The sequence below is a fragment of the Hemitrygon akajei genome, chromosome 2 (genome assembly GCF_048418815.1).
Source record: "Hemitrygon akajei chromosome 2, sHemAka1.3, whole genome shotgun sequence".
NCBI classification, from domain to species: Eukaryota; Metazoa; Chordata; class Chondrichthyes; order Myliobatiformes; family Dasyatidae; genus Hemitrygon; species Hemitrygon akajei.
This window is the reverse complement of record NC_133125.1, coordinates 45,801,351-45,827,438: the sequence shown is the minus strand read 5'-3', so window position 1 is coordinate 45,827,438 and position 26,088 is coordinate 45,801,351. Positions and strand designations below refer to the sequence as shown.

Here is a 26,088-nt window from a genome sequence, read left to right as displayed (position 1 = left end):
AAATTTGTCCAACCTTTATTTATAGATCATTCCCTCTAATCCAGGCAGCATCTTGTATACCTCTTCTGCACCCTGTCCAGTCTCCATATCCTTCCTATAATGGGGTTATTAGAACTGCACACAATTAGACCAAGTGCAGTCTGATTAAATGATATCTAGCAGCAGCATGTCTTCCTTATTCTTGCAATGAACACTCCTACCAATGCAGGCAAGTATGTCATACAACTTCGTTATCACCTTATCCACTTACCTCACCACTTTCAGTGAACTATGGATCCCTTTGTACTTAATGCTATTAAAATGTCTATCATTAATTGCATACTTCTTTCATTTGACCTCCTAAAGTACCACACCTTGCATCTGCCTGGATTAAACTTCACCTGTCACTTCTCTGCCTCTACCTGTAACTGATTACTATCCGGTTGTATTCTTTGATACTTTCTTTACACTGTCCACAATTCCACCAATCTTGGTGTCATTCCTAAACTTGCAAATCCACCCATTTACATTTTCATCCAAATCATTGACATACAGTATATCACAAACAAAGATTCCAGCACTGGCCATTGCAAAACACTACTGGTTGTGGACCTCCAGCCAGAGTAAGTCTTCTACCCCTACTATCTGTTTTCAATAGGCAAGTCAGTTCCGAATCCAGACTTGCGATTCAACCTGCATCCCATGCATCTTTATCTTCGGAATCAACCTAACACATTAGCATGCTCCAGTCAGCTTTCTCCATCCTCCAAATCCTTCTTGGTATATTCAAACACAAAGTTACTCATTTAGTACCTCAGCCACTTGCTCTGATTGCAGGCACCAATTCCTTCCTTTATCCTCGAGTTGACCTTTCTTCCCTTAGTTATCCTCTTTAAAAAAAAATCAAGTTATATAATCCTTTGGGATTCTCCCTGATATTGTTCAACAAGGAAATTTCCCGGCCCTATATGGTCTTCCTAATCACCTGCTTGAGCTCTTTGTTGCTTTCCTTATATTCTACAATGGCCCAGTCTGAATTTATATATGGTTCCATTTCCCCTCTGACTAAATTTAGGACTTCTCAGGTCATCGAAATTTCTCATTCTTGTCCTTGCTCCTTACCAGAAGGTGATTATCCTAAACTTTGATCCACAGGTTTTTGAACAACTCTCAGATGTACTCTTATCTAAAATCAGCTGTTCCCAATCCTTAGCTCCTGTCTTATCCTGTTGTAATTTGCCATCTTCACAATGTAGTGCTTTTCCCACAAAATCTAATTTAATACTTACTCATAACCTATTGTCACGTTTGTCATTTGGTCTTGTTCCTTTCCCAAGTCAGATCCAGTAAGTTTTCTCTTCTAGTGTGACTCTTCACATACTGTTTCAAGAACTTCCCTTGGATGCACTGAAGAAATCCCGCCCCATTTAAGCCTCTTGTATTAAAGAGGTTTTGAAATCTGGAGGACAGGTGTCATCTATCTCCAGAAGAGGTTCTGATTCCCGAACTAAGTTGCCTGATTTCATACCCCAAATCTGACAGATACTTGTGCTTTGGCCTTTTTCCCTGTTTTATTTTGAGACCATAAGACATTGGAGCAGAACTAGGACACTTGGCCTACTGCATCTTCTCCACCATTTCATCATGGCTGATCCAATTTTGCTCTCAGCCTCAAAACAAAGTATTTTGGTTCTCAATTGGGTTAAACAACAAAGCAAACATGAGTACTACATTTTGTTAGCTAGTCAGAGTTTAAAGTAAGCAAGATCAGATGCTGGCCTCCCATTTTGGTGCACAACTTCCAGCAACACATTGAGAACTTTTTTACCTAAAGTATGGCCAACTCATTACAGATGCCCAGGACAGCAGCTACTTTGTGAATGTGTAAATCTGAGTGTAAGCCACTACCGAATCACAAAACCAAGTGGACTTAAATCATCCCTGAATAGACTGCTGAAGAAAAGGTTAGTCATAAATTTGATAGTGGCATTGCACCTGAATTTCTAGCTTTCTTGGTTTAAAAAGTAACTCCCGTCTCCCATTGACACTTACCAATTTTTATTGATGCATCATACAAATCATTCTGTCTGGATGCGTAATGGCAACTGCTCTTCATGCGACTGCAGAGTTGTGGGCGCAATTCAGCACATTACAGGAACCAGCCTTCCTTCTATGGACTCTCTATACTGCCTCACTAAAGCAGCCAGCATAATCTGAAATTCACCCACCTCAGACATTATCTCTCCCTATTGGGCAGAAGGTACAATGGCCTGAAAGCATGCATGCCAGGCTGAAGGACATTTTCTATCCCAGTGTTATCAGACACTTGAATGGATCTCTTGTACAGCTAAATGTACTCTTGGCCTCAATCTACCTCATTATGATCTTGCACTTTGTTTTTCTGCATTGCATTTATTTCAGTAGCTTTATTCTACATTGTTATTGTTTTACCTTATTCTAGCTCAGTGTCATGATTCAATCTGTATAAACAGTGTGCAAGACAAACTTCTCACTGTATCAATACCAGTATCAAAGACTTGAGCACTAAAGACTAAGTTGACACTCCAGTGCAGTACTGAAGGTGCGCCGTAGTGTTGAAGCTAGCATCAATTAGATAAGATGTTAAAACAAAAGCTTGAGATAGTATAAATAAAGTATCCAGTATTCTTCAAAAGACACCGCTGGAGTTATCCCTGGTATTTTGGCTAATACCATACCTCATTCTACATCATTAAAACAGATTACCTGGTAATTATCACATCATTACTTGTGGAAACATCTCATTTTGCAAAAGTACTTCGTTTGTTGTAAAGCACTTAGAGCCCCTGAAAAGGACATGAAAGGCATCATGTAAATATAATCTGTGTACAGATGGAGCAGCAAAAATCAGGAATACAGAAACAATCTACTGATTAGCATTGTAAAAAGCTAAATTAACCTGCTCGATGAGGCTGCAGTCAGATTCTTCCATTTAACTGAATCTTACTTGATAGATCGTCCCAAAGCCAATATATTTGCACCTTACATTAGGCTCTGCACACTTCTACCAACATGCATTTGAGGGCTGTAATAGAATGCTTAGCAGGCAACCAATTCAATTTGATGCATTTGCAAATCACCTTTTTTTCTATTGAGATTATGCATGTTTTCTCAAGAAGCCTTTTATTTAATAATTTATAAAATAGATCTACGTAGCTTTTCTTTGAAGTCCACTATCGAAATGCGACTCAAGATATCAGCTGTGTTTAATCTCAATCTCTGTAACTCAAATGATTTTTTTTTAACTAATGGTGTGAAATTCCTTCATCAAGCAATGACTACTTTAATTGACTGGTGTCATGCTCTATAAAAATCTACTTGAATTTGCATTTTGAGTTTGAACTGAAGAAATTGCCTATTAAGCAGAGAAACTTGAGTCTCTGCATAACTCCATTTAAAATGTATTCATTACATCTAGTATTGGAAGCAAAAATTAAATTAAACTAAATATGTAAACATTTGACCTAGAAAAGTGGCAAAATTAATCTCTCAAATATTGTTGCTTTAATTGCTTGGCAGTTACCTTTTTTGTTATATTGCAATTTTGGAGGATATCATAGCTAGTCCCTTGGCAAGCCAATCTTTTGTCTTACAACCAAACCTTTCCTGTGCAAATTTGAATTGACAGTTAACTTGTTCGTACGAGGATGAGGAATTTTGGCAGACGAAGAGGGATTGTGCTATGCTTCTAGTGATGCTTAAATAGTGGAATATAATCAAAGCAAGCAATGGAAATATTGCTTGAGCAAGTGACTACATCATATTCCTCATAGATATTATCTGACTGCTTTGCATACTGTGCCACATTTAATATTTTGTGCCTAGTTGCAATATTCAGAGCATTAGAGTGGTCTGTGTAGTGTGTGGCCACAGATGGTTATCGAATTGAATGGAATTCCCTTTTTATTCAGGACCATACTACAAATGGTCAAAAGGAATAATTTCTTTTAGAGATGCAATGCAGAACAAGTCCTTCTGTCCTAGTAAGCTGCACTGCCCAGCAATCCACCAATATTAACACTAGCCTAATCACAGGACAATTTACAATTATCCTAACCAGCATGTCTTTGGAGCACCCGTGTGGTCCTTACAGACAGTGCCAGAGTTGAACTAAGAAAGGCCACAAACTGTAATAGTGTCACGCCGATGGGATGGAGCCAAAAACTTGAGAGCATGCAGCAGTGGCTGAGGCCCTGTGGAAACAGTGGAAGAGGTGCATTGCTTCACAAATTATCTGCTCTGTCAGCCACTTTCTGCTTCTTGCCCCGTTTGTAGCCATCTTTGATCCTGAGGGGTTACCTAAGATTGTGATGATTCTGCCTGAAGTAGATGAACCATTTTGACAAAGTTCCTGGCTACTTGCAACATTATCATGTGATAAGCCAGCCACTAAGGCAGTGCAAAAGATAATGAGACCTTGTTTCTTTAGCAGCACACACAAATTGCTGGAGGAAATCAGCAGGCCAGGCGGCATCTATGGAAAAAAATACAGTTGATGGATGCTCTGATTTCCAGCACCTGCAGATTTTCTCTTGTTTCTTGAGCATTATATCAATCAAACAATCAAAATGATTTGGGAAGTAATGTTTAATATAATTGGGAGAACTATCACTTACTGCTTTCCCAGAAGATTCCTTGCTAATTCTGCTTTGTAAAAGCAGATGCAGAGAATCTTTAAGCACAAATCCATCTGAGTACAAATTAGGACTGGAACTCGAGTTTAGCATTGTTTAACTGCTGGAATACAAAAAGTATGAATTCATTTCATTTATATACATTTGGAAAGTATTTACAGTGGAATAACCTTGGTCAGCTATACTCCATTTTACAGACATAAAGCAGGTTTTTTTTCCTAGAAGAAATCACTAGGAAGGTGGAATTTTTGTCACTGGGGCTAGAAAAAACAAAATATATACACTTCTTCCCTTTGAATCAAAATGTTTATTTTTCAAAAATATTCAAAAGCAGCAACATTAAGAGTTTTATTCAATAGAAATCTATAAACTAAGAATTAAACAATCATGTATAATCAAACTAGCTTTTATAAAGTATGGAATTAAATTAGGCCTTGAAAGAAATCCCAAAACAAACTTGTACTGATGTTTCTCTATATTATGAAAAAACAATTCAAACTGCTTTATAGCATAAAATTTGTTTGATTATTTACAGAACATATACTTAAATAGTCAGAGTTTTACAATTTCTTTAACAAATCAATGAAACCAGTAGAATTACAGATCAGCAGGCAGTGCCCAGTATTCCCAGTCACTTCTTAATGCATCACAGCTTTTTTTGACCTTAATACAAAGCAAGCAAGAATTATAGTACTCTCACTTAAAGGAAAATCTAAACTGTTAAGGGGTTGTTAGATTCATTTTACAGCAGTAAAATCATAGCAGCAAAATTACACAATTTACAGCTATATGTTGCAGCTGGTTTGACAATATTTTGTTTGCCTAAAGAATAAGTGAACATTCATTTTGCAGACCTGGAAAATGCCCAAGCTCCATTACAACCAAGTCTTGGACTTGAACCAATGAGAGAATGTTTCGATGCAAATGGGATGGAGAAACAGCAACTGTCTCGAACAATTTTTAATATTCCATGGCTAGCTTGTCCTCTGTGCAGCTGTTCTGCTAAGCATTTTTATTTTTGCATGTTTTCAGCCAAAGGGGGAAAAAGAAAGGAACAAAAATATTTTTCTTTGGTTTGATATTTTTGCAGGATGTAGGGCAATTAATTCAACCACTGTGCACTGACTATAGGAGAACAGTAATACTTGTGGTAGTATAGATTTTTTTTCTTGACAGTTTATGAAAGTATTAACTGAGTTGACTATAACCTAACACATACAATATTATAAAGCTGTCCCATAATCTAATTCATTTATAATGTAACATTTGCTATCGCAATAAACATGTAAAACAATTCATAGGTGTTTTAAAGGAAACTAACGATAAGTTGAAGATATCAATTTTCAGAACACCAGGAAGTATTGTAATTTAAAATGATACATAACAGGTGTTCAATGTGTTGTACATTGTCTCCTAGCAATAACAGTAAGTCACTGCTGTAAAATATTAAAGTGGACTTTAAAAACAAACCCAACTTTTGAACATTCTTTCTCTGACTTCATCAACACACTTAGTTGTATCATTTTTCCAAACCTTAGTAAGTAAAACATTCTGCTCTAAAGCATGCTGGAGTAAGACTTGAATTAACAGCTGACTGAACCCATTTCTTTTTAAATCATACAACTTAAATATCAACCTCTTGAGCTTCACTTATTGAATATAATAACCTAATAATTTTCCTTCCATGAACGACCTTGCGTATCTTTCAGGTAAAGATGAAAAATCTGCAGCAAAGCAAAGCAGTTAAAAGAGGGACAACAGTTTTGCGATAACAAAACTCTGTAATAATTTCAAATCCCATGGCATCAAATAAATCGAGATCAATAAGTGATCAGATACCTGAAGATAGTGCTAAAGGTTAGACGATAGCTCTTTGCACACTTAGTTCAGCATTCTTCCTTAGCTAAATGGCATACAACATTTTACACAATTCACCAATCTCTACTGCAAGTGTTTGTTGAACCTCAATGTCAACATTTCCAACTCACATTCGATCTCTCATACACAATAATGATTTATGAAATCAGTTTTATGGTACTATTGGATGTATGTGTTATCAGTTTGATGTCATAGCTCCTGACTAAAGTAATGATGATAAACATGGAAGATTCTTCAGGTTAAATTACCAATAAATCAGCATAATAATATGACTGTTTAGGTTATAACTTGTGACACTTTCATTTTCTAAAGATAGGTATCACAGTATTAAAGCATTCATGCACATCCCAAGGTCTAAAACTTAGAATAGTTTACGCTGGGAGAAGTGCAAGCTTCGAGCATCATAAACCATTCACACTAACATAGTAATACTTTATCAAAATCATTTTATGTAGTAGGTATTGATAACATTATTTATTCTTCACCATGAAACCTCCTTGTATCATAAGCTGGAATTTCAATGGATCCAAAAATCAGTAGTGATATATTGCACAACAAATATCAGTGAACCAAGTAACAACAGCAAATATTGGAAACATTTGACCTGCTGAGCCTTTTCAACATTGACTATTTTTACTTGAAAGATTACTGAACTTATTTTCACGTTTCACCATTTATTCCAGCTCCAGATCAGGTGAAAATCTAAGAGAATGCTACTTTAATGATGTAAGTAAAATTTCTTGAATTTTACTTATGTGCACTTCGGTGAAATTACGGGATAGAAATCCGGAAAAAAAAATGTTTTGTTTGCTTAAAGCACCTCACTTTCTCAACTGCAAATTTACAGGTAACATATTGCATAGATGTCAGCGTCCAACTTTAAGAGATAATGTCAGAAATCATTTCACTCACCAGAACTGAAATTACCTTTTGATCATGAGAAAACCACTGACAAAACCAATCTGTATTTAATGACAAAAAGTTTTAAAAAAAAAAATCAGATATTACCTGATTTTGTTGCAGTGCTTTCTTGTAACATGTAGCTAGATCATGGGATTCACCATTGTTAACTGGGGCGGCCATTTAGCAATGTGCAGTAACTTTTGCAAATTTACATTTCTCTAGTTATTAATCAGAAGTTTTGGATAAGGTTTCTGAAGGTCAAACTATTCAGAAACAATGGAAAAGGGTGTTTTTGTATGTTAACTTATCTGGTCATGTAGTCCAGTGTAAATTTTGCAACATTCATTTAAGTAAATTTGAAATTTTATTTTTTATTGAGAGATACAGAGCAAAATCGGTCTTATGAGCTGCTCTGCCCAGCAACCCTTGACAAACTGATTTAACCCTAACCTAATCGCAGAACAATTTACTATGACCAATTATCCACCTGGTACATCTTTGTACTGTGAGAGGAAACAAGAGGACCTGGAGAAAACCCACCGGGAGGATGTACAGAGACTCCTTACAGAGGATGTGGGGACTGAACTCTGAACTCCAACGTCCCAATCTGGAATGACATCGCACTAACCACACTACCGTGGAGCCAAATTTAGTATAATTTGTGCTAAGGGCCAGCTGATTGATTCAGCACAGTTAAAGTTAACTTATGCTCATTTGAACATTTACAAAGAGAAAGTTTCCAAGCTAGTATGACCATAGGCAAGTTGCTTGTTATTTGCAGAATATTCAAGGTCAAAGAGTTGTAAAACAATAAGATACAGTACAAGATTTTTGATATGTTATTCTGACCCTGAGTTGGTACTAGTATGCATTAATGATTTCAAGTTGCCCAGTCTCTCCATTGTTTTATGTAAATCTAATGCAACAGATGAAAAGTTACCACAGTTTTGTAATTATTTATAAATTTGTATGGGAGTCTGGATACATCAGCAATATCACAATAATGTTATCCAGGATACTGCAGTTTCCAGCTACCAAACATTTCCTCACTTCCCTGTTACAAGATGGGTTCTGTCCAATCCATATCTTGACGATTAAGACAGGAAGACATGAATTTCAGAAAAGTGCACTAAGAAAATAGACCATCTGCAACACTACACTTACTTTTGGGACTAATTTGAAGTTGCCTGTTGCAGTGGTGCCAAATGCCACTACCACCGTCAACCTCATTCTGAGGTAATCACTGGGCAACAAACTCATCTTTAGCTATTCATCATACTGAATAAGATTTACTTGGGCTTTTTTTGTTCCAATTAATATCATTCTTTTTCCAATCATATGCTTCAATTATGAGAGACAATTAAGTCAGGTTTACCCTTTTGAGTACATTCTTCGTTTTTAAAGAAGTGACAATTATTTCATTTGCTGTATATTTTAGTCACCATTTCCTGAATAATAGTGGAATTTTCCTTAGGACTGAGGAAAATCTTACAGTGTTATTTCAAAATGCAAAAAATCTTACAGTGTTATTTCAAACAACGCTCATTTAGTCATCTTATTGCTGCTTGACATTCAAAATCAAGAATGGATTTTGGAAAAGCCTGTATGGAATCACCAGTTTCTTCTTCTGAGTTACTGAACAGACTCTCTGAGGTTTGAGTGTTTTCAGTGTCTGACAGGTTGGGATTACACTGTCTCTTCAGCAAGGTTTTCCAAGTAGTAACTGTAAGAGGAACAATTAGACCAATAAGTAATCATGGGAATGTCAAACTAAATAATTACAATTAAGGGAAAAGAAAGTGCTGAGAAAGTAAATGATCAGGTTTTCTAACTAAATTCAAATGTGGCTGGTAACTTTCCTTTTCAATCAACTATGATTTCATGAAGTTGCAAATTATGTCACGAATATTAAAAACTTAATTTACTAAATTATATCAGATTTTTAAATTAATTTCTTTTAAAAAGAGTAATGATATAAAAGGCTTAAAAGATCCAAAATTCTACTTTTTCCAGAACTGAGATTTTAACTTGATGATTAAACAACCACTTAACTCATACCACATTTTGTGTGCTGCTACTTCATGTCCCCATCGTAACAATGAAAATCAGTTGCTTCTACTTCATTACTCGGAGCTGAGAGTGAACAAAACATCCACTATCATCAGCAGCACTTAATAATGAGGGAAGGGATGAAGCAATCAAAGAATGTTTTAGCCTACAATACTGCCCAGGGAAACTTCTGTTCTGATGGCCTGGAACCAAGGTGATTGGCCTGCAATGATTATCAAGCCACCACATTTGACACTTCAATTTAAATGGAGATTTTAATGCTGCCTTAACATCAATACCTGTAGGAACATCATGAACACTTTTCCTTTCATATTTAGCTCTTCAATTCATATTTTGGACCACAGCTACAAGGAAGCTTGAGAGTGACCTACACTGACAGAACCAAACTCTGCACAAGTTAGCTGGCTCTTTATGAATAAGTTCTACTTGATGGAACTGTTAAATATCTTTCTCTATTTTGCTGATCATCTTGAGTTGAACGTGATATGACTCATAGGCCAAATAGGAAATGTCTTTAATTTCTGTGAATAAAACATTGCAAGGAAATTCTCCACTGAACTGGGTAAAAACAAGTATTGTAGTAGCAATGGAACTGTTTCCTAAAGGTACTTACCTTGGTGACCACTATGATAGTCCATCTTAAAAAGACCTTCTTATGACTACATGGTGCAAATTAAATAGATGGCTGCTTTTTCACTCATAATAGCTACCCTATATTAAAATGGGACCTTGCATTTATAGCTTTAATATTATTCACACCATAATTTTTTTTATACAGAGGTGGTGAATATTTATAACAAGCTGCTAGATGTATTAAAGACAGATGCAATTATAATATTTAAAAAGCATTTAGACAGATACTCCCAATAAGAAAAGCATGAGGGACACAGGCCTCCTGCTAACATTTTGGGCCAAAAGGACCCACTCTCTACTGTACATTTTTATGATTCTATCAGCAGCTGTTCACATTTGACATATTTGACCTAATGCATTTGATGCACAAATTTCCCCCACCCACCAAGAATTTAATGATTTAGATTTCCAACTAGAAATTGGCTTCATGAATGATTATAAACTAACTAAAGTCTTGGCATGGTTATACTGGAGTGGGCCTTGATAAATCTGAAAAAAAAGATACAGATATAGATACATAAAAAATGTAGAAGTGAGCATGTTTGCATGTGTGAAGGTATCTGTCTGCATGGAATTTGATACGCACTATATTCTGGCTCACTGGGTTCAGTAAAAGATGAAGGGCTTTTGCTGTCTAATTCAATGGTATTTTCTTCTGAAACATTGCATGATGGTTCCACTGAGTCTGCTCCATCGGCCTTTAATTCTTGCTCTAGAGCATTCAGCATTTCCTGATATGCTTTCCTAGCTTCCTCAGTGAGTTCGACCATTTGATGAAACTGGTTCTGTAAATAAAATATACAAATGTATTAATTTACAATATTGATGATTTATTTTGAGTCATTGGAAGACTAAAATCAATTTGGCTAATTAACTGAATATTCACGAATTTAATTCCATGCTTCTCATAAAATATTAATTTACAATTTTATTTAGTGAGACTACAGTAATTTACCAGAAGTAATTATTTTACATATACAGGTAAACAGATACAGCACATGCAGCTTTGTATTCTAGTTAATGTAAAACATATTCATCAAGCCTTGGTGAGGGTGCTCCTAGTGCTAGATGTGGTCTCAATGATTCAGCATCTGGCTCGCACATTTGTACACCATCTTCATTATCTGTGGACTTAACAGCCATTTATTCTCATTCCAGTGAGGCTGGCCATATATTATCTGGTGTCTGTAGGTGTGTGGCTGGAGCCAGGGTCAGAGTATGTTTGCAGCCAGAGACAGGGGCTGATGTCCGGAAAGCTTGTACACGTCAGCTTTCCTGACCAGCTGAAACTTATTGGTTCACTGGTATACATACTACTGTGCAACATTTTTTAAGAAATATATATGGGATGAGGAACTTCCAATAGTTTAAAAAAATCTGCTAAATGACTAATGGCTCCAGATTACTGAATTTCTGCTGTAGAGACTGCCCTTGGGTTATGAACGCCCAACTTAAGAGCTCCTGTAGTTCAATTAAATTCAAAAGTCCACCATAGTGTACACGCATATATTTGTTCTTATCAATCTCAGAAGTAGTTTCCTTTTGCTCTCCACATTTAGTCATTGCTTTCTCATTGGTTTTTGACGCCATTCATTACAATGCTCTAGAGTGACTTTAGAGTATCATGGACAAAATTGACAAGGATGGACCCCACACATTACTCAGGGACAATCTGGTTTTCAAGATATCTTATGCTTAAAAGCCTTTTCTTATGACACCACAAACAATTCTAATAAGTCACAGGCTTCAATTTCTACGCTTTTAAAGAGCAGCAGCAATAAGGGAACTTATTTATTGAGATCACAGGTGTTTAGATCAAGTGCAAATTTATATATCTGGTAGCGTGAACTGAATTTGCAAATCACTGATTCTGACTAACCTCAGCACCATCATAGCTGAAGATTCCAACCACACTAACAGGAACTGCTTTGTTCACACAGCGACCTAGAGCTCTGCGACTGAGAGCAAATACAAATGGAATCTCTTGCGCACGAGCAACTTCAATTATTGTATGCAATGCTTCATCCAAGCCACCTGAACAAAACAATAATTCTTAGATGTAAACATCAGAGACAACATTAGATGGCAAGCTTAAATAAGAATGCAATGTCTGTAATTTACAAAATGAATAGACAGGTTTTCTCAAGGAAGTATTTTTACTTGACATCACTTGAACCTTGTAGACTAACACATATTTTGCCCTTTAGTGAAGTATTCCACATCTTTAACTCTCTAAACACTTTCTGGCCACTCTGTTCCTCTTGTATATGGCCATTTCATCCCTGTGCTTGCACTATTATCTCTTCAGAATTTCAATTTCCCTTTTTTGCTTTATGAAGCTTATGGTCTTTTTTTCTTCTTTCTCTTTGTGGATTATGACTTTACTGTACTGCTACAGTTTAGTATAAAGGGACTAAAGCAAGTAAAAGGAAAAATTTCCCCCAATGAATATCAAACTGTATTACATACATCCAAACTCTTGGAAATCAATGTTTAGAATCTTCAAGTAGGTAAATGAATTATAAATGGATTCTTTATACCATGTAGTCACAGAGTCAGAACACTACAGCACAGAAACAGTCCTTTCAGCTCATGCCAAACTATTAATCTGCTTAGTCCCATCTGCATGCATCCAGCCCTTCATACCCCTCCCATCCCTGTGCCTATACAAATTTCTCTTAAACCCACATCCACCACTTACACAAGCAGCTTGCTCCACACTATCACAACCCTCTGAGTGAAGTAGTTTCCCCATATATCCCCTGAAACAGTTCACGTTTCATGGTTAACCCATGACTTCTAGTTCTAGTCTCACCCAACCTCTGTGGAAAAAGCCTGCTGGCATTTACCCTAGCTATACTCCTCATAACTTTGAATACTTCTATCAAACTGCCCCCCATTATTCTATGCTCTAGCGAATAAAATCCTAACCTATTTGACCTTTCCCTATAACTCAGATCCTCAAGTCCCGGCAACATCCAAGTTACACTTATTCGATCGTATTGACATCTTCCCTGTAGGTGACCAAAACTGTACACAATATACCAAATCAGGCCTTCCCAACACCTTCATCATAACATCTCCACTCCTGTACTCAATACTTTGATTTATGAAGGCCAATATGCCAAAAGTTTTCTTTATAACCCTATCTATCTATGACTCCACATGGACTCATGGAATTATGGATCTGTATTCCTAAATCCCTCTACTCCACAGCACTTCTCAGTGTCCTACTGCTCACCCTGCAAGTCCTACCCTGGTTTGTCCTCCCAAAGTGTAACACCTCACACTTGTTGGCATTAAATTTCATCTGCCATTTTTAGTCAATTTTTCCATCTAGTCCAGATCTCACTGCAGGCTTGAATAGTTCTCCACATTGTCCACTACACCCCCAGTCTTGGTGTCATCTGCAAATTTACTGATCCAGTTTACCACATAGTCATTCAGATTATTGATATTGATATTATTGACAAAGAACAACAAACCCACCACTGATCGCTGTGGCATTCCATTAGTCACAAGTCTCCAATCAGAGAGGCAACCATCTACTACCACTCTTTGGCTTCTCCCTCTAAGCCAATGTCTAATCCAATTTACCACTTCATCTTGAATGCCAAATGACTGAAGCTTCTTGACCAACGTCTTATGTGGGACTCTGTCAAAGGCCTTGCTAAAGATCATGTAGTCAACATCCACTGCCTTGCTTCATCAGTTTTCCTGGCAACTTCCTTGAAAAGCTCTACAAGATTGGTTAGACACAACCTCCCACGCACAAAGCCATGTTGACTATCCTTGATCAATCCCTGCCTATCCAAATACTTATGTATCCTGTCCCTTAGTAGACCTTCCAGTAACTTATCCACTACTGATGTCAGGCTCACTAGCCTATAATCTTCTGGCATATTCTTAGAGCCTTTCTTAAACAACAGAACAATATTAGCTATTTTCCAGTCCTCTTGCCCCTCATCTGTGACTAAGGACATCTTAAATTTCTCTGCTGGGCTCCTGGAATTTTGGCACTAACCTCCAAAAGGGTCTGGTCACCTTATCAAGCCCTGGGGATTTATCCACCTTAATTTTTCTCAAGACTGTAAACACCTCCTCCTTCTCTGTAAATCTTCCAATCAGGCAGGTTTAAGGATAATTTGAAATTAATATTAAACAGAAATTATTGAGTAAAAAGTGGAATTTCCTGAAGAGATACCTTGAACAAAGAGAAAAAAACCTGACACCTCTGCTATTTAATATGTACATACACAAAACAGAAGCGTGAGTGGTCCATTCAGAACCTCATGCTTGCTACATCATTATATATATCATGACCGACCTTTTACTTTGGAGCACTTCTCTGCAGCAACTTTAATTGCTTGTTAGAGCTTTATGAGATCTTTAAAGCGATTTGTGAACACCTAAATACTTCAATTTTCCACCATTTAAAAAAATTCTCCAATTTTCTGTTTTCTTCTTCTTGATTAGACAACCCCACATTGTATTCCAGCTTTCATAGCCTTGATCGTTCACTTTACCTGCCTATATCCCCTTGAAGATTCCAAAATGCTTAGTATCATCAGCAAACTTGGATGCATTACATTAGCATCCTTTGCCCAAATCATTGAGCCAGAGTGATAAACTTGGGCATCAGTACCAATACCTGCTACAACTCATCGGCCAATGTGTCCCAACTCAAAATGACCTATTTGTTCCTAATCTCAGGGTTGTTTTTTTCTACTTCAGTTTTTAACTGTTCAAGACCCACTGACTTTTGGAAGATCAAAAGGCGTGCACCCCTACCTCCATAGCCACCTCTTTTAAAATCATCAAGTCTCTTATAACAAATGTTACTGACGAAATTAAATGCTAGTTTCTCATTTACTCCAGGACTTTGGTTCTCTTCTCTTTCCAGGAAGTATCCCAAGTGCTACTCAATGAAAATAAACATAACATTTTTTTATTTCTTCCTTCCCAAGAGAGCCAATTTAACTTTTGTTGGTCTTTTCCAGAATAAGTACAGAAGCTCTTACTCTCGATTTTTGTTTCTTACTTGACTACTCCATCTCCATATACTTTCTTTATTTCTGGGGTGTCCTTTACTGAAACGTTCATAATCTTCATGCTTACTGTACTTTGTGCCAACATGATAAACCATCATAAACCTATAGATACCTGATCACTATTCACACTTTTTTGTTTTATTTTAAGATTTCAAACATTCGTTTTACAGCAAGAAATTTCATTTCTTAATTATAAACCTTTTTCCTTTGCTGTAATGCCATAGCATAACCTTGGTCATGGCTGGTCCGTTTTTCTTATTTTGTAATTTAAATTGACTCACAAACACAGCAAATGCAACCCCACAGAGTTAGGAAAAATAGATCTTGTATGGGGTGGGTGTGGCAGGGATGGGTACCAAGGCTTAAGATAGGTTGCAAGAATCATTAAATTTTGTGTCTTACAAGCAAGTGGTAATACAATAGGATTAGGGTTACGAAATACAGTGGATTTTGAGAAATTGGGTTAATCAAGACAGCTGCCTATTTATGACAACGCATAAAAAAAACAAAAACTAATCAAAAAAATTGCCAGATTCCCTTCATTAATTTGGGACACTATGCCACTTAATTGGGACAGGAGACTGTTGCCGAACAATTTCTAACTTGGGTCAGATGCATACATTAGTGTGGCTGTTGGACACTACGCCATGCTTAGCACCAACAGTTTTTAAATACCGCCGTTGCCTGTGCATGTGTTCAAAAGAGTTATTTTTGTCAGTGATGGTTAGCAACGATTAAGCAGCAAGGCAATGCAGATCTGTTTAGCTCTCTGCGGTTTCAAGCTTTCAGGCTTGGAGGTGCCAGAAACAGCTAGAAGTGAAATCAAAACAATTTCACTATTTCAACAAGTTAGAATTTAAAGGTATTGGCAAACATCTTAAGTGTTACAATGAAAATGAAGATTTGGAAGACACAATAATCAAATGATTGTATGAAGGCAGTCCATTATCTGCACTAGGTGTCTGGGCGAATTTTGTTCAATCAAAATAACACGGCAATGTACAGTGAATTCCTCCATCAATACTGATTAGGATAGTAATGCAGTAGAATTGGCAATGTTCCAATTTGTTCTGCATTTCCTTTAAATACATAACTTGTTACTCCGTTAAATGTTAGTTTGTATTTTTTTCCCCACTTCCCAGCGCACTCAAACCGGCTCACGTCGGCATGGAGGCCAGTCCCAAAGAGGGCACCAAGTCTGCTTCACCAGCAAGGGGAAAAGCCCGCGCGCGGGACGGGACTGTGAATACGTGCCCCCTACAACATTCCTGTCCGGGGAGGGCGGGATCAGGAAGGCTTTAAAGCGAGGCCACAAAGTTTGAATAAACCTCTTTTGCAACTGCAGCTCACCGACTACGTGTCGTTATTTCAGCGCTGTGTGTAGCACACCACTATAATTGGTGACCCCGACGGCCCAAACGATATTTGGACCGGAGATGAACGCCGCCACATCTGTTCATGCAGTTTCGTTAAAACTGCCAAGCTTCTGGATGCTGCGACCTCACCTATGGTTCCAGCAAGCAGAAGCCCAATTCCACATTCGGCAGATAACACGTTACTACTACGTGGTGAGCTCCCTCGACCAGGAGACAGCCGCCCAGGTTGAGGAGTTCATACAGTTGCCCCCAGCGGACGGCAAATACACGGAATTCAAAGCCCTGCTCACAAGGACTTTCGGACTCTCACGGCGCAAGCGAGCTGCCCGCTTACTGCACCTGGATGGTTTGGGAGACAGACCGCCATCGGCTTTGATGAATGAGATGTTGTCTCTGGCCGGAGGACACAAGCCCTGCCTCATGTTTGAGCAGGCGTTCCTGGAGCAGCTGCCTGAAGACATACGCCTGCTGCTGTCCGAAGCGGATTTCAGCGACCCCCGGAAGGTGGCAGCCTGGGCGGACTTGCTGTGGACCGCCAAGAAGGGGAGTGGGGCATCTGTCGCACAGATCACCAGGCCATGCTCCCGGCAGCAGACCATACCAGGCCCGGCTGCAGAGCCCACTAACCCCAGAGGCAGGGGTGAGGAGACCAATGAACAATGGTGCTTCTACCACCAGCGGTGGGGCGCAGAAGCCCGCCACTGTAGCCCGCCCTTCAAGTTCCCGGGAAACGCCAGGGCCAGCCGCCGCTGATGGCTACGGCGGCTGGCCATCGGGATAACCTCCTGTATGTCTGGGACAAGCAGTCAGGACGTCGCTTTTTGGTCGACACTGGAGCCGAGATCAGCGTCTTACCTCCGACGAGTTACGACACCCGCAACAGTGAACCGGGTCCCACACTGAGGGCCGCGAACGGCAGCACAGTAGGGACCTACAGCACCCATACCAGTGCGGCTACAGTTCGGCTCCAGCCAGTTCATATGGGACTTCACACTGGCCGCCGTAGCCCAACCGCTCTTGGGAGCTGATTTTTTGCGAGCTCGCAGCCTACTGGTCGACCTGTAAGGGAGGAGACAGGTCCACACCGAGACTTTTCAAACGTTTTCCCTGGGTGAAGCCCAGTTGCCAGCCCCACACCTGGACTCCATCACGCTGTCCAACAACGACTACACCAGAGTCCTGGCGGATTTCCCATCGGTTCTGGCACCGCAGTTCATGGCAGCCATGCCCAGACACAGCGTACAGCACCACATCCCGACACAAGGGCCACCCCTCCACGCCCGTGCTCGAAGGCTTCTCCCGGACAAGCTCCGACTGGCGAAGGAGGAGTTCAAGACGATGGAGGAATTAGGGATCATACGGCAGTCCGACAGCCCATGGGCCTCCCCCCTGCACATGATGCCCAAAGCAACAGGGGGCTGGAGACCATGCGGCGACTACCGCAGGCTGAACGAGGCTACAACACTGGACCGCTACCCTGTGCCGCACATTCAGAATTTTGCAGCAAACCTGCATGGCGCACGAATCTTCTCCAAGGTAGACCTCGTCCGGGGATACCATCAAATCCCGATGCATCCGGACGACGTCCCCAAAACGGCACTCATCACTCCTTTCGGCCTTTTTGAGTTCCTCCGCATGCCGTTCGGCCTAAAGAATGCCGTACAGATATTCCAGCGGTTAATGGACACGGTGGGACGCGACCTGGACTTCGCTTTCATCTATTTGGATGCAGCGACATCTGTCCTACATCTCCGAATACACGATGGATATCTGGCATGTCTCGGAAAAGGACAATGTCGTGGCAGACGCCCTCTCCCGCTCTAACATCCAAGCCCTGTCCCAGGGGTAGACTATGAAGCACTGGCGGATGCGCAGCAGGCAGACGAGGAGATCCCTAGTTACAGAACTGCAGTCTCCGGTTTGCAGCTCCAGGACCTCCCCGTAGGCCCAGGTGAGAGGACCCTACTCTGTGACGTCACCACCGTCCAACCCTGCCCTGTCGTCCCGGCAGCCTGGCAGCGACGTGTTTTCAACTCCATTCACAACTTAGCGCACCCCTCCATCAGGACAACCGTCCGGATGGTAGCCAACAGGTTCGTTTGGCACGGACTCCGCAAGCAGGTCAGTGAATGGGCCAAAACGTGCACGCACTGCCAAACAGCCAAGGTGCAGCGGCACACCAAAGCCCATCCGCAGTAGTTCCACCCCACCCGCCGGCGTTTTGACCACATTCATGTAGATATCGTGGGCCCCCTGCCAGTGTCGCGAGGAGCGCGGCACCTCCTGACTATCGTGGACTAGTTCACAAGATGGCCAGAGGGCGTCCCGCTCACTGACACCACCCCCGAATCCTGCACCCGGGCACTGATCGCCACCTGGGTGTCCCGCTTAGGTGTACCGCCCACATTACCTCCGACAAAGGCGCCCAGTTCACCTCCTGCCTGTGGTCAGCTATGGCCAGCCTTTTGGGGACACAGCTGCACCACACAACTGCTTACCACCCACAGTCGAACGGACTAGTGGAGCGTTTCCACCGTCACCTGAAGTCGGCTCTCATGGTCCGCCTCAAAGGGCCTAACTGGGTGGACAAGCTTCCCTGGGTCCTGCTCGGAATCTGCACGGTGCCCAAAGATGATCTGCACACCTCGTCAGCCGAGTTGGTGTATAGCACACCCCTGGTCGTCCCAGGAGAGTTCATACCGGCCCCACGGGGGCAAGAGGAAGAACCCGCAGCAGTCCTGGACAGACTACACGAGAGGCTCGGTAACCTGGCCCCCATACCCACTTCACGGCATGGGCAGAACCTGACCTGCGTACCCAAGACCTGCAGAACTGTAAGTTTATTTTTGTACGATGGGGCGGACACCGGACACCGCTACAACGGCCCTACGAGGGGCTGTTTACAGTGATCAGAAACAACGGGTCCACATTCATGCTGGACATTGGGGGGAAGAAGAGGTTTTCACAGTGGACCGACTCAAACTGGCCCATGTGGACTTGGCGCAGCCGGTCGAGATTCAGGCACCGCGGTGCAGAGGCAGACCTCCCAAACAGGGACCGACCCAAACTGAGAACGTTGGGGGGTGTATTGCCGATTCTGGGGGGGGTGGTTATGTGGCGACCCACTTCCCAGCACACTCGAACTGGCTCACAAAGTGGCGTGTGCCGGCATGGATGCCGGTCCCAAAAAGGGTGCCAAGTCTGCTTCACCAGCAAGGGGAAAAGCCCACGTGCGGGACAGGACCGTGACTACGGCATTCCCACCCGGGGAGGGCGGGATCAGGAAGGCTTTAAAGCGAGGCTGTGAAGTTTGAATAAACCTCTTTTGCAACTGCAGCTCACTGACTACGTGTCGTTATTTCAGTGCTGTGTGTAGCACACCGCTACAACATCTTTTTAACTATTTCCATGAAACCAGCTAATCGGGGCAGCTGCTTATTTGGGCCAAAATGCACTGGTCCCGATGTGTCTTAATTAGCTGGAATCTATTGTATTACATTTTACTATTCTATCAAGGCAGTGAAACAGTACAATAATGCATCAAAATTAATATAGCTGCAAAAGAATAAGTCATCTAAGTGTTATTGTAATGCCAGCTACCCACAGTCCAAATTATAATATTATACATTATACTATGGCTTTTTAGCTAAAATAGTGCAGGCTGCAATATAATCATGCATGACCCAAAAGACAAAACATATCTGTATAGCCTGTGGCTAAAATACTTTCTGTAATTATTCTCTTCATCATTATATCCAATAAAGGAACCTTCAATTACAAGTAACATACCTTTGGATTGTATTCTTTCACAGTTTGGAGAGATAATAACACACTTCAACCTTTTCAGTTTTAGATGTTTCAGCACTTCTCTCAGCCCCATGACAATTCTTCGTTTCTTCTTAGCTTTAACTGGATCTTTTTGGTATAACCGATCTTGGAAACGGACGAGCTCCTTCAGTAAGTCAGTCACATAATTATCAACTTCTTTTGACAAAACTTGAGTGCAATATCTGAAATAATAAAAGTACATGGTGTAGATTTACAGGGTGATATTGCTGGAGAGATGTGTTGAAAGATTTGGATAAATCAGAGAGGAAAAAAATCATTGACATGCAAAACAAAATTTGCAATACAAAACATTGGCAATCTCATTGCGAGAATTCCTGAATTTATAAATATTTAGGAATACTGGCTTCACAAAGCAATTTTCCCAAAAAGAAAAAACACTAATCCCTGGATTTGCAATTGTAACATGATTTGGAGATCAAATTATTGTGAACTGCAGAACAAAAGACTGGAATGTTTAAAAACTCATCTGTACTCAGAGCACATTATACGGATTAGAACTCCTACTTATAATCAGGTAGGCAAAATGTTAAAATCATAATTATTATTTATTTAGAGTTTTCACTAATCAGTCAGCTTTTATCCACTATTACAGTTAACTAAAGTTATTACCACACATTACCAAACTACTCAGTTCAGTTAAGTTACAGAACAATACATATACTCAAAACTAATAAACTCAATAGTATTCAAGACAATGAAATTATCTAAACCACAAGATTTACTGCTGACCGAATTATAGGTCCTTTCATATATTCAAATGGAACCACACTCATATGTGACCTAAAAGTTAAAAAAAGTTACTTTAAAAAATCCATAGGAAAACGCACAGCAAAGAGCAAGTGGTATTACTAGGAGTATTACAATCAGAGCTATACAGCACAGAAACAGGCCCTTTGGCCAGCTGTCCGTTCCAACTGCAAAACCCATCTATGCCAGGTAGATGGGAACTGGTCTCTCAGATCTTTATTTAAATTTCCCTCTCCTCATTTTAAATCTCTACTTCCTTGCCCTTTTTTTAAAAAAAATCAGCCATAATCTTAAAACATCTACAAGATCCGTGAGGTCCGGGACTCTGCTGGGAAGAACAGGCCCCCAGTCCTCGGGGTCTTGTTGCCGATGGCCGTTGGCGGGGCTGTCTTAATACGCTCGGCAAAGGATGGTGCTCGGAGAAGCTGTGCCGGAGGGGATGGTCGTCAGCTCGGAGGTTCGACGGACTCAGGCCGCTTCCATTCTGTGCTGCGTCTGCGAGGCTGAGTTGGGCAGCACCTTGGAAGTCCATAGCGGGGGTATTCCCTTCTGCCGCCGGTGTGGGATGGCGAGTCTGTCGGGACCCTGGGGACTTGTGGAAACTGTGGTGATTTCTTTTGAACTTACAGTCCTTTAACATCTTGAACTATTTTTACTGTGCCCGTAGTCTGTTTTTTATCAATTATGCTATTGTTTGCACTGCTGTAACTATATGTTGTAATTATGTGGTTTTGTGCAGGTCTTGTAGCTTTAGTTTTTGGTCTTGTTTTTGTTTGGTGGATTTGGAGCTCCTTTCCAGGAAACGCGCTAGATGGTAGCGCGATATTAATATGCAGCAGCCTCTCCGGACTCTGGATTGGGGATGGCCAAAGGTTACGTGGATTTTCTGGTGTAGTCTGTTTTGTCATATGCTTTTGTGATATCATTCTGGGGGAATGTTGTCTCATTTTTTAAACTGCATTGCATTTGTGGTTTCTAAATGACAATAAACTGAATCTGAAGATCACATTTGTATAGCTGTAATATGACATTCCCTCTCTTATGCACAATGCTTTGGCCTATGACAGAAAGCATACCAAAATTGCCTTCATACCTACCCTATCCACTTGCATCACTATTTTCAGGGAACTATGAACAAGTACCCATTCCTATGCATCATCATTCGTGCAGTCCCTGCCATACTCCACATGTCCTACCCATACCTGACATTTTAAAATGCATAACCTCATGCTTGTCAGGGTTAAATTCCATGTGCCACGACTCCACCCACCTTTCCAATTGACCCATGTCCTGTGTTATTAGTAAACATTCTTTGCTGTCTTCAACTCTACTAATCTTTGAGTCATCTGTAAACTTATTAATCAGGCCATCTACATTCTCATCCAGGTCATTAATAAATATGACAAGCAAGTAGCTCCAGCACTGATTCCTGTAGTATACTACTGGCTACAGACTCCAATCATCAAGATAATTTTGGGACCAGTTTGAAGGGCACCTCAGATCCCATGTGGTTTAACCTCTGGACCAGCCTACAATCCTGGACCTAGCAAAAACCTTGCTGAGGTTCAAGTACACTACCTGCCTACTCAATGTTCTTAGTTATCTTCTCAAAAGCCTGAATCTCAATCAGAGCTGTAAAACCAAATTTTGCCTTAACAAAACCATGTTAAGTCTTCCATCTTAGTCCCTGCCATCTCAAGTGAACATAGATCTGCCCCTTAGAATCTTCCCCCCCCCCTAATCATTTTACTATAACTGATGATAGTTTAACAACTTGTAATTTCCTGGTTTATCTCCACTTCATTTGCTTTTTTAATAATGGAACAACATTTCCTATCATCCATTCTTCTGGTACACCATCTGGTACATTAGTTTCAATATAATTATGGAGAAGGATGGGACTGGACCCAGGGTTGAGATTTTTGATTGGAGAAAGGCCAACTTTGAAGCAATGCGAAAGGATTTAGAAGGAGTGGATGGGACAATTTGTTTTATGGGACGGATGTAATAGAGAAATGGAGGTAATTTAAAGGTGAAATTTTGAGGGTACAGAATCTTTATGTTCCTGTTAGGTTGAAAGGAAAGGTTAAATGTTTGAGAGAGCCATGGTTTTCAAGGGATATTGGAAACTTGGTTAGGAAAAGGAGAGATATCTACAATAAATATAGGCAGCATGGAGTAAATGAGATGCTCGAGGAATATAAAGAATGTAAGAAGAATCTTAAGAAAGAAATTAGAAAAGCTAAAAGAAGATACGAGGTTGCTTTGGCAAGTAAGGTGAAAATAAATCCAAAGGGTTTCTACAGTTATATTAATAGCAAAAGGATAGTGATGGATAAAATTGGTCCCTTAGAGAATCAGAGTGGACAACTATGTGTGGAGCCGAAAGAGATGGGGGAGATTTTGAACAATTTCTTTTCTTCCGTATTCACTAGAAGAAGGATTTTGAATTGTGTAAGGTCAGGGAAAAAATAGGGAAGTTATGGAAACCACGACAATTAAAGAGGAGGAAGTACTGGCGCTTTTAAGGAATATAAAAGTAGATAAATCTCTGGGTCCTGACAGGATATTCCCTAGGACCTTGAGGGACGTTAGTGTAGAAATAGCAGGGGCTCTGACAGAAATATTTCAAATGTCATTAGAAACAGAGATGGTGCCGGAGGATTGGTGTATTGCTCATGTGGTTCCATTGTTTAAAAAGGGTTCTAAGAGTGAACCTAGCAATTATAGTCCTGGCAGTTTGACGTCAGTGGTGGGTAAATTAATGGAAAGTATTCTTAGAGATGGTATATATAATTATCTGGATAGACAGCGTCTAATTAGGAACAGTCAACATGGATTTGTGCATGGAAGGTCATGTTTGACAAATCTTATTGAATTTTTTGAAGAGGTTACGAGGAAAATTGACGAGGGTAAAGCAGTGGATGTTGTCTATATGACTTCAGTAAGGCCTCTGACAAGGTTCTGCACGGAAGGTTAATTAGGAAGGTTCAATCATTAGGTATTAATATTGAAGTAGTAAAATGGATTCAACAGTGGCTGGATGGGAGATGCCAGAGAGTAGTGGTGGATAACAGTTTGTCAGGTTGGAGGCCGGTGACTAGTAGTGTGCCTCAGGGATCTGTACTGGGTCCAATGTTGTTTGTCATATACATTAATGATCTGGATGATGGGGTGCTAAATTGGATTAGTAAGTATGCAGATGATACTAAGATAGGTGGTGTTGTGGATTATGAAGTAGGTTTTCAAAGTTTGCAGAGAGATTTAGGCCAGTTAAAAGAGTGGGCTGAGCGATGGCAGATGGAGTTTAATGCTGATAAGTGTGAGGTGCTACATTTTGGTAGGAATAATCCAAATAGGACATACATGGTAAATGGTAGGGCATTGAAGAACACAGTAGAACAGAGTGATCTTGAAATAATGGTGCATAGTTCCCTGAAGGTTGAATCTCGTGTGGATAGGGTGGTGAAGAAAGCTTTTGGTATGTTGGCCTTTATAAATCAGAGCGAGTATAGGAGTTGGGATGTAATGTTAAAATTGTTCAAGGCATGTAAGGCCGAATTTGGAGTAGTGTGTACAGTTCTGGTCACCGGATTATAGGAAGAATGTCAACAAAATAGAGAGAGTACAGAGAAGATTTACTAGAATGTTACCCGGGTTTTAGCACCTAAGTTACAGGGAAAGATTGAACAAGTTAGGTCTTTATACTTTGGAGCATAGAAGGTTGAGGGGGTACTTGATAGAGGTATTTAAAATTATGAGGGGGATAGATAGAGTTGACGTGGTTAGTCTTTTTCCATTGAGAGTAGGGGAGATTCAAACAAGAGGACATGAGTTGAGAATTAGGGGGCAGAAGTTTAAGGGTAACATGAGGGGAATTTCTTTACTCAGAGAGTGGTAGCTGTGTGGGATGAGCTTCCAGTGTAAGTGGTAGAGGCAGGTTCAGTATTGTCATTTAAAGCAAAATTGGATAAGTATATGGACAGGAAAGGAATGGAGGGTTATGGGCTGAGGGCGGGTCAGTGGGATTAGGTGAGAGTAAGCGTTTGGCACGGACTAGAGGGGCTGAGATGGCCTGTTTCCATGCTGTAATTGTTATATGGTATCTGAAACTAAAGAATTTAGAAAAATTTCCATTAGAGCCCCAGCGATCTCCACTCTTGCTTCCCATAGCACCTTGGAGTAGCTCTAGAGAGGCCTGCGGATTCATTCACCTTCATGTACATTTAACACTTTCTCCTTCCTGATACAAATGTCCCAGAATATCAATGTAGCTCTTTCCTAACTCTGCACCAGCCACATCATCCTCCTCCTGGTGAATATTCATTAGTTATATTTATTTAGAATCTGCTCCTATCCTTGGGCTCTACACAAATTCCCCCATTTGGTCCCCAAGGGAACCTGCTCTTTCCCTAGTTATCCCCTTGCTTTTACTTTACTGATAAGGTCTTCCCCTTAATCCGCTTGCCAAGGCCATTTCATGATCTCTCCAAATTATCTCCCATATCCCCTATAAACTTCAAAGGACTCAACTGAAACCAATTGCTTATATCTGACTTGTGCTTTTTTCCTGATCAAACCTTCATCTTCTTTTGTTACGTTCCCATCTTCCTTTGTTAACAATATCCCAATCATACCATTTTTGTTTCTTACCCTTACCAAGATAACATTTACCCTGAACTCTTACTATCTCATCTTTAAATGCCTCCCACTATTGGATATTGTTTATTTCAATCTACTTTTGCCAGATCCCATCTTATACAATTGAAAATCACTCTTCTCCAAATCTGAGATCCTAACTCCTGGACCAACCTTATCTTTTCCCATGGCTATCCTGAGCTTACTGAATTATGGTTGTTCTTCCCAAAGCGTCTCTCCACAGACACTTCCTTCCTCCATTCTCACGTGCTAATAGTGGGGGTCACAACC

General features: G+C 40.4%; 1 protein-coding gene across 3 annotated transcripts in view; it reads right to left on the bottom strand.

Moving 5' to 3' along the window:
• Window positions 1-4,949: 4,949 nt before the first annotated feature.
• The window catches only part of secisbp2 (SECIS binding protein 2), an 87,778-nt gene continuing 66,639 nt past the window's right edge, over window positions 4,950-26,088 (bottom strand). For 2 of the 3 annotated variants that reach the window (XM_073071728.1, XM_073071737.1), the window contains exons 15-18: window positions 20,353-20,573; window positions 12,016-12,170; window positions 10,723-10,921; window positions 4,950-9,156 (exon numbers count right to left, since the gene is read on the bottom strand). In XM_073071728.1, the coding sequence (XP_072927829.1) occupies window positions 8,984-9,156; window positions 10,723-10,921; window positions 12,016-12,170; window positions 20,353-20,573 (748 nt within the window). In that variant the 3' untranslated portion in view covers window positions 4,950-8,983. Of the gene's footprint in view, window positions 9,157-10,722; window positions 10,922-12,015; window positions 12,171-20,352; window positions 20,574-26,088 lie in introns of those variants that run through there. The other variant, XM_073071747.1, reaches the window with a different exon arrangement.